Genomic DNA, 9,759 nt, shown 5'->3' with positions numbered 1-9,759 from the left:
AGAAATAAAAAACTATAATTTATTTTTGTTGCAATTTCCATTATTTCAATGTGGCAGTGAATAAATCAGCAATAATAAGAGGTTCTCCAGTAATTCAAAATCAACAAACTGAAATCTGAGTTCAAGTAATGACCATTGAAAAGCAAAGGGTGGAAACAGAAACAACTCTATCAAACATAAGGATTTGAAAATACAACACAATATCCCACTAAGATCTAAGACTTAACAAAGATATTCAATATTTGGTCAAAGCCCTACTAATAGTTTTTTTCAAGCATATGTAAGGATACTGTCTACCCTGATTCAATATATAAAACGTGAAACGGCACAGCGTAACTGTAAAGACTTGTTCACTGACCTTTATAAACACATATTTCTAGTTTTGGTCACAACACAACTGCAAGACAACACAACTATACTGAGGCATTCATAGGTGCTCAAAAGGTGCTCAGGCAAATGTTTGAACAAAAACCATCTTGAAATACTTGTGCACCTAAATAAATGCAATGATGCCTTTTTAGTGGGAAAAGGGGTTGGTGGTTATCTATCATTGATACTTTTTATTCTCATATTGCTTTAAAAAAAATACCACTGCCATGAATGCATTCACAGACAACACACTGAACTCTCTTACATTCACTTGTTTTTTGTATTGTTCTGTTGAGATTTCAGTTTAAGCCAGCTCTGTCAAAACTAACCACAATGAATCAGCTGGCTAGACACACAAATCTCAAAAATAAAAAATACAATTATGTTAAGGATGGAGAAACATAGCTATTTTGACATATCTGTGCTTCAACATCCCTACGAAACCACTTTTGCTGACAAATGTGGAATTTAAACACTCATCTGGGCATCAATGTCATTGTTTCAAACCTACAACATTTCTATTAAAAAAATGACAGCACTATTTGTATAGTAGGGGCTGTATTCACTATTTCAGTTCTGCAAATAATGATCCATCTATTGAGCAGAAGTATATACTTAGTGAAATACACAGATTCCAGTCGTACAACTGAGAGTCAGGAAGTGATCACTTTGCAACCAGTACAGGTCTACATGTCTCTAAACCAGCCAGCTCTAGTGGGACTAAGTGCTACATTTTCCACAATTATGTGAATTTATTTGTCTTAAGCAGACATTATTGATAATATAATAGCTGTGAATAATTTTACCTTCAATTAATGTTTTGACGCTATACATGTCTGAATTACTATGACAAAATATCAGAATGCAAACAACAAATTTAAGCATGTTAATTATTTAACAGCTTTGGGAAAGTTTGCGATGAGCTACACATGTTAGCTGACAAAGACAGCATTGTGGAATTGACCAAAGAAATACTTGTAAAACTTTATCATTTGAGTTATCCAACATTATAAAATTACAGGTGATAATGTTACTTATGTCATTAGATCTTTAGTCCTGTGTGAATATAACAGCCACACAGAGAAGCATGCAGTCCCTTCAAAATAAAACAAAAAGCCATTACACTCAGCTTCACAGTAACATTTCATTACAGCAGATGTAAAAGTTGAACAAGAAAATTATAGACAAGAGTTTTGGCAAACAATTTCTGTTGGACTGAACGATGAAACGACCATGGCTGCCTTTACGTTGCAGCCTGTTCATTAAAGATCTATCAGTAGAGGGACATCAATCAACAGTCAAAATGCATTTCAAGAGTGTCTTCAAAATTCTGGTCCTCATCAGTACTGGAAGTGAGAAAAGAAGCCATAGAGGAGCCTGCAGACAAGCTTAGGACTCCTGCACTTGAGCCAGCATTTCTAACTGAAATACTGGTGAGGTTGATGCCCAGAGTGAGCCTCGTTTGCTCCAGGGCTTTTTCGGGCACGGCAAAAGCCTCCAGCTTCTTCTCGCCATTTGCCATGTAGGAATTCTGGCAGCCTCTACAGATGCAGTCCAAACAGGCCTTCCGGTTTGAGTAGCAGGGACATCTTTGACCTCTGCATGTAAGAACACTTGGATTCTGGGTTGCTCTTCCGCACTTACAGCCTTTCTTCTCTTGTGTCTTTTTGTACACAACTTTGGATGGCTGTCCCGGCAACATAGTAGCAGAAAGCACCCTGTCCTTTGTTTTGGCCTTTGCCTTGGGGATGCTCACTTTTGTCTTAGTCTGAACCTTCTTATTACCTAGGTCTGTGTTTATCTGTATGTTCTTAGTTGAATCAAGCACAGTCTTGTTGACCTTAAGCACACCTATGTTACGGACCATGACAGTGGGTAGGGTAAGGGCTTTAGGTTCAAACGCAGCCTTCAATGGTGCTGTGGCAGCTACCGAGGGTCCCTGGATAAGGCTGGTGATGGGCAGAGGTCGCAGCATCTCGCTGTCACTTTCCGAGCGAGAGCGCTTTCGGCTCAGTCTCACTTTTCTGTGAGCTGCGGCCAGGCACATCATGCCCGTCTGAGGTTGCAGTGGGTGGCCGGGAGCAAGGGCATCGCTGGTCAAGTATTGTGGTGATCGCTGACATGGCTCTGCTGCCACTTTATGCTGTCCACATGACACTGCATGCTTGTGCTGTTGGGCAATGGGGTGGTCCTTGTTTACAAAGTCAGATTCAAGCTTCTCTACAACACTTTGTGGGAGTTGCTCAGTGCCACTCACCTGACTAGCATTGCAGTTTATCAAGCTAACAGTGACAGTGTGTGTATTTATTAATTCTTTTCCATTCAAAGGTTCACTAACAAGGACTGGGTCTGGCTTGGGTGTCTTGAGCTCAAAGGGTGGCACAAGTGTGTCTTCTGAATCACTGGCAGAGGCAGGCAGATTTATATCTGAAGAAATTTGTGAGGAGTCCATCTCCGTTTTAATAATAGGCACATCCAAATTGTCCTTGTCAGGCTTGAGCTCTACCATAATGCTTAACTGTTCTTGTTCTTCTTTAACCCCCCAAAACTCTTCCAGCATCTTCTTTACCTCAGGATAACCTTTGACCCCCAAGACACTCTGCTCTGTTGTGATGCACACTGAGACACACTCACAGAAACTTTTGTAGCAGTCAATTAAAATCTGAAGCTGCTTATTCTCTTCAAACTGATCATAGTCTTTACACCAACTGCACGACGGCTTGAAGAACATCTTTTTGCCTTTGCAGCCCTTGCAAACGTAGTGCTGGCAGGAAGAATTTTTGGGAGCAATTGGATCCTGAAGCAAATTCCCTGCATAAAAAACAAAATAGCTGAATTTAACAAAAATTAACAACACTTATACAATAACAGCTCATTAAATCAAAATGTTAAGGCTACTTGCCACATGCAAGACAGGATAGAGAGTCTCTAAATGAAGGCAGGACGTTAAACAATCCTCCGTATGTCTCCGGATCTTGCGGATCGCACTGAAGAAGAGAGCGGCACGCCGACACATAGAGCGCGGTGGCGTTTACTGGGTTCATCTCAGCAACTTCAGTGAAGGACAGGACGAGATGTGCAGGTTGATCAGCTAAAATCAGTCTGAGAGAGACTCCCAATGCAGAAGATCTCTGTGAATACAATTAACCAGGCTTGACCCAACGCCACAAACAAAGAGTGCAAGCTGACATGACTCGCGGGTTTTAGGATCTTGTTTGCTAACATGTCAAACCTTTGCTAGATATGGGATTTTTATACATTTATGAGATCCATCTTGGCGCTCCAGAGATGGTTAGTCTGAACAATTAAAACTAATTTATGTATACGGTGTGTTTATAGTATTAGTATAGCTTTTTAGACTATTAAATCTGCTTTCAATCCAGATTGCCATAAAATGAGGAGAGCTGCATTTTGGTGATAAAACACTTACAGCTAAAGGACAGACCTCGATTTATAACGTTGTTCTGTGTATTATCAGTGCACAAGTTTGAAATAAAAGCACAAGGTCCGTTGCGCAAAAACTAAAAAAAATTATAAATATATATATAATTCTTGAAATAGTCCAGGTCTTAGTTTTGGTTCGATTGAACAACAGAGGCTAGTTCGCTAATATTGTGTTCACTTTCCTTCGTGTTGTTTAATATTGGCTCTTTTCTTTTGGATTAGTCCGAAGAACTCCCGTTTTAACTGTGCATCTACGTAACGTTTAGCTGAATTATCTACCCTTCTAAATATTCACATGGATTAGCCTATGCTAAGAGGCATTTTCGTTGATTGTTATTCCTCTGTTAACTTTTGCATCCTGAAGAGAGGAAGAGCGCCTCAATTCAAACAAGACCTCCAGTGACTACTGCCACCAGTGGCTGACTGTATAAATCACCCGCTCCTTTTTTTTTTTTTTTTTTTTGTGACTTTTTTTTTTTATTCAACTTTCAAAACAGCTTACAATGACATTTAACATCAAACATAAGACAAACAGATATTGGGGGAAACATAAAACAGATCTTACATTGTACAGAGTAAAACATTAAATTCTACAGACAATTTTTTCAAAATATGAGATGTTTTTATGCACTTCTTATTTCTAGTGATTGACTTCAATGAGTCATAAAATATTTTAAGATCTTTACAAAAGAAATTAAATGAGGGTGTTATAGACATTACTTTAGCTTTATGTATATGAAACTTCCCGAGAAGAATTATTAACTTGAATGTGTTATCAATTATATCTGAGCCAGTATTACAATCCAAGAAGAAGATCATAGCCTCATCTATTCTGATTATTTTGTAGAATGCATCAAAAACCATCATAGATACCTGCTTCCAAAAGTCTTCAGAGTATTTATAAATCACCCGCTACTGTGAGTCGCGAGCTTCTGTGGAGTGCTTTTCTGTTGTTAAAATATTAATAGAACCTGTTGCAATATTGTGATATTTAGTAATGAACAATAAATTCATAAACATCCTCCTGGTGTTCTACTAGATCGACACACAGCCGTTAAAGGGATACCCAAAAATTAATATTCTCCCATGAGTTTGACGCTGTGTGTGTGTGTGTGTGAGTGTGTGAGTGTGTGAGTGTGTAATGGCTCGGCCCCTCCCTCATGCCGTATAATTGGTTGACACCTTGTGTATGATTGACAGGAACAGAACGTGAGGCTGATCAGACAGTCAAAATGAATGTGTGCGCCTTTAGGCCTATATAATAATTTTAAAATAAAATTAATTCATTATTTCATTATTACATAATGATTTTATTTCTATAGGCTATATATTTAAAAATAAAGTCGGCTCTTCAGATATGCGAGCCAGCTCCCGTCGTTCACCTACAAGAGCCGGCTCTTAGAGCCGACTCATTCGCGAACGACCCATCACTAGTCTGGATGCTTTTCACGCGCACAGACACACACGAAGAATGTGAATGTAAGTACAAACAAGTAAATATTAAAATGTATGTTTAATTTTAGTGTTGTTAAACACTTTAACACAATATTTGTCTTGTGCAGTAGATAGATAATTACTGTGTACTTGCAAGAAGTTAGTCACTGTGATTTTGCGTTGAGATTGTATTTCAAAAGATTATTGTTAGTCTGAACGCCGTTTTAACAGGCTGCATCTTCCCTGAAGTTAGGAATTTTTTGCAGATCACAATTTATTGTCCATTTTGTGGCGCTACACTGGAAAGCTGTCCTGCTTTTTGCAGTGCATGTGGTAAAAGCATAACATTTCTGAAAGATAAAGTTCCTGCTGAAAATGAGGCAAGCACGAGTGCAGGTAGTCGAGTATAATTTGAGAGATTTCTATATGACAATGTGTTTGAAAGCAGGGAAATCAGAGAGAAGTACAGTGGATTCCTTCATGAAGTTCAGGGCTTTGAAGGAGAAGGAGAGGAAAACATTCTTTACTAAGAAAAGTCAGGAATCAAAGAAGGATAAAAAAACAGTGAAGGTATCTTTTATATGCCACAATAGGGATGAAGACTATTGTAACTTCCATTTCATAATTACTTTAAAGGGTAGTTAGAATCATGATTCCCCCTAACCCATATTTGTTTCCTATGGAATTCAGTCCAGTTGTGGAATTGAGAAAATAAAGATATCAACTATTTTCAAAAACATGATTACCTTTAAATCTGTCAGTTTTATTTTCATTGACAAAATAGTTTTTATAAATATTTTATAAAATAGTCACATGCCCCAAGTTAAAGCTAATTTAAAATTTCAGTTTGTGACACTTAACTTTTTTTTTCCGTTCTTTTCATGTGTAGATTTATGTTGGAGTTATGTGGAGACATGGTGGTGTTCTAAAGCCTATGAGAGGGAAGACCCTGCCTCTTGATGTTCAACCTAATTGGTCATCTGAGCAACTTTTAATTGCAGCTGAAAAGAAAGTAAGAGATTTTAATTAGGATATGGAAGAGGGCCCCTATGTATTGCTGTACCCAGATGGTTCAGAGGTGAAAAACATTCCAGGAACAAACACCCCTTTCAAACTACACCTGTACAAAGAAGCAATTGGAAAGGCTTATCAAGGAATAACACTGTTTATAAGCACATTTCAAGACTTTTTAGCCAATGGTAAGCATATTTAATTTAATGAAAATCTTACAAAGACATAATGTATAAAACACAATTTACACGAATGGGTTTAAATCAAAGTGAATTTATTACTTTCATTGTTGTTTGAAGACTGCTCTGGGGATTCTTCTAGCGAAGACAGTGAAGCGCAAGTAAAGTCTACCTCTCACAGTCCGCATTATGAGAGTGACACTTTGGTGGGTGCATTTAATTGCATGTCTCCTTACATAACGTTTAATTTTAACTCATTTTAACAAGTGGCTTTTTTTCTTTCTTTTTTTTACAGATATGGGATGTTCCAGATGAAGCAAGCACACCAAATGCAGGAAGCACATCAAACAGGTATTAGCATAGTTAACAAGACATTATTTGGAGGTTAGGAGTGGAGTTGTTCAAATTAATTCACAGTAGTTGTTTTTCAGACCCCCTGATCTCTCTCTGCCTTTTTTGGACCAAGTAAGTTCATAATTGTTAATACCTTGAAAAGTTACTTTGTTACAACAAATGAAAATGTTTATTTTGTCTTTATAACTGACCATTATAATGTTATTTTAATAATTGTTATATTTCTGACAAATCTAGGAAGCAGGAAAAAAAGGAACAAATATCCAAGAGAACAGACATGGCCAACAAAAGTGCTACACGTAAACTGCTTGTATTACCTCAAAAAGAGTTTCAAAAAATAAATGAATTGCTTTACAAGTAGCCTACAATTACTTTTGTATGTCAATGGATGTAAATTCCTGTTAATCTGTCTTTTTACAGCAATTACACGCGTCTCTATGCCCCAATAATAATTGAAAGTGACTCGGAAGTGTCCGATGATAGCAGACAACATGTTCAAGAAGAAAGGTACTTAATTTATGAATTACTCCCGTCTCAATATCATGTTCCTAAATGTATTGACTTTTTTTTTTATTTCATTATTATTTTGCTTAGCTTAATCAAAACCTCTTTATTTATTACAGCACAGATGTATTAACTTCTGCAGACATTGTGTCAAATCTCTCATTGAAGATAATAAAAACATCTTGCAGCAGATTCAACATAAATAGAGCCGATGTTTGGGATGGAGCAATTCGTGGATTCAGACGTGCATCATACAACCCATCACACGACATGCTTGTTAAATTCACAGATGACGAAGGCACAACTGAGGATGCAGTGGACACAGGTGGTCCCAAACGTGAGTTTCTAACCCTCCTAATGGACTGTTTAAGGACACAGAGAATCTTTGATGGTCCAGCAAATAGGAGATTTCTCACCTTTAACAGTGCAGGTAAATTATTTACTTAAATCTACTTTTTATCTGCCCTGGTCATAATTGTCTTGTTTTATACTAACTGGACAAAAACAATTTACTATAGCTGCCAGAGAAGATGAATACTTTCTTGCGGGGCAGATGATTGCAGTTTCTATTGTTCACGGTGGTCCAGGTCCTCGCTTCCTCTCAGATATGCTATACAATCACCTCACTGGAAGGACTGACATTAATGGAACAGTTGAAGATATAACAGATGAGACCATGAAGGCAGCTTTACTTGAGGTGCATTAAATTTGTATTTAAGCTCATTTTAAGATTTTTTGTGTGTGTGTGTGTAATAATGGTTTAAGGATTAATAGTTACAATATTTTTTGGTATTTGCTTTAAGAAAAATGTATTAGAATTGAATTGCTCCTTTTGAATGTGTCCTATTTACCAGATATCTAGTGCAGCATCTTTGGATGAATTACACATGCTTATGGATAAGTATGCCAGCTTGCTGCAGACTGCTGGATGTTTTGATTACCCACAAAGTGTAGAAGGCAAAGAAAACATTGTTAAGGATTTCATACAGTGGTACATAATTTACAGAAACCAATACTCCGTACAAAGGTAAGTTGGTTCCTAATTTGAGAGCATATTATCATTATTCATATCATCATTATTGTCATTACTTTGTTTTGCTTCCAGATTTAGCGACGGTCTTTCCACCCTGGATGTCATCCATGCCCTGGAACAACATCCAAGTGTATTCAGACCCTACATGTGCTACAATGTTGAGAAACTAACACCTGAATCACTGGAGGCTGTCTTCAAGGCTCAGCTCAGTGAAGTTGGTAGCACCAGACGACACGAAGAAACAAGGATTCTAGGATACTGGAGAGACTATCTGCTTGACACTGGAGGTAAAGGATTGAACATCATATTTTATTGTTGTTTTGTACATATTTCATAATATTCCATTGCTTTTTTTTTGTGGTTTTTTTTTCAGAACAAGAAACTGGAATCTCCCTCCAGGACATCCTGATGTTTGCTACAGGACTGGATTCACTGCCTCCTTCAACATTTGAGCCTCAGCCCCAACTGACTTTTGAGAGGACTTCTAAATTTCCCATTGCCAGCACATGTGCCAATACAATCAAATTGCCAATGTCCAAAAGCTATGAAGAGTTCAAAAATGCAATGGACTTTGGTATCCAAAACTCACCTGGTTTTGGATTGCACTGAGTAGAACAATGTAAAATGTTAAAGGGTTAGTTCAGCCAAAAATTAAACTTCTGTCAGTAATTACTCGCCCTCATGTTGTTCCAACCCCGTAAGACTTTCGTTCATCTTCGGAACACAAATTAAGATATTTTTGATTACATCTGAGAGCTGGATCACTCCTCCATAGGCTTCTAAGGGATTGAAACTTAAGATTGAGCCACTGTAGTCACTTGGACTATTTTAACAATTTCTTTAATAACTTTTCTGGTCCGCCAAGTTTCAATCCCTTAGACGCCTATGGAGGAGTGATCCAGCTCTCAGATGAACGAAAGTCTTACGGGGTTGGAACAACATGAGGGTGAGTAATTACTGACAGAAGTTTCATTTTTGGGTGAACTATCCCTTTAAATGCGGGCCATGTTTTTTAAAGTTATATAGTTCTCCACACCAGTCTCCCAGGTGTGAGGTGTAGTCAGATTGCTTTGAGCTGCAGTTCTTCAAAGTTTGCCTGAAGCTGTTCATCTTGACATGTACTAAGAGTAGGTTCAATGAAAAACTGGTTCAAGTCTTCCTCTGAGACACGAAATCCGCATTCTCTCCCATTAAACCTTTAAGTGAAAGAGGAAAAAGTTTGGTGTGAAAACTAAAGGTACAGCGATAAAGGTTAATTTGTATTTAATTATAAATTCTATCTTTTCCCCAAAATAAAACTGTCTACTAAACTTCATCAATCCAAAGTTGAATTACTTTTTTCTGTGGAATAGAATGTTAGCCACAATCTCCTTTCAGTTTAATTTTACAGAAGAACACAATGAAAGTAAACAGTGAGTGAGACTAACATTG

General features: G+C 37.5%; 2 protein-coding genes across 2 annotated transcripts; one reads left to right on the top strand and one right to left on the bottom strand.

Annotated features, from left to right (window-relative positions):
* Positions 1-20: 20 nt before the first annotated feature.
* LOC127649562 (E3 ubiquitin-protein ligase MSL2-like) lies at positions 21-4,159 on the bottom strand. Its single transcript, XM_052134721.1, has 2 exons — positions 3,272-4,159; positions 21-3,180 (listed from the first exon to the last, which is right to left on the bottom strand). The coding sequence occupies exons 1-2, from the start codon at positions 3,411-3,413 to the stop codon at positions 1,661-1,663; spliced, it is 1,662 nt and encodes a 553-aa protein (XP_051990681.1). The 5' UTR covers positions 3,414-4,159; the 3' UTR covers positions 21-1,660.
* A 2,121-nt stretch (positions 4,160-6,280) lies between these two features.
* On the top strand, positions 6,281-9,131 carry LOC127649695 (G2/M phase-specific E3 ubiquitin-protein ligase). Its single transcript, XM_052134930.1, has 11 exons — positions 6,281-6,446; positions 6,558-6,643; positions 6,733-6,788; positions 6,869-6,902; positions 7,029-7,090; positions 7,212-7,298; positions 7,415-7,725; positions 7,814-7,992; positions 8,150-8,322; positions 8,401-8,615; positions 8,702-9,131. Exons 1-11 carry the CDS (start codon positions 6,281-6,283, stop codon positions 8,935-8,937), a joined length of 1,605 nt encoding a protein of 534 aa, XP_051990890.1. The 3' UTR covers positions 8,938-9,131.
* Positions 9,132-9,759: the final 628 nt, after the last annotated feature.

This window comes from Xyrauchen texanus, chromosome 9 (genome assembly GCF_025860055.1).
Source record: "Xyrauchen texanus isolate HMW12.3.18 chromosome 9, RBS_HiC_50CHRs, whole genome shotgun sequence".
Taxonomy (NCBI): Eukaryota; Metazoa; Chordata; class Actinopteri; order Cypriniformes; family Catostomidae; genus Xyrauchen; species Xyrauchen texanus.
This window is presented reverse-complemented; position numbering and strand designations above follow the sequence as displayed.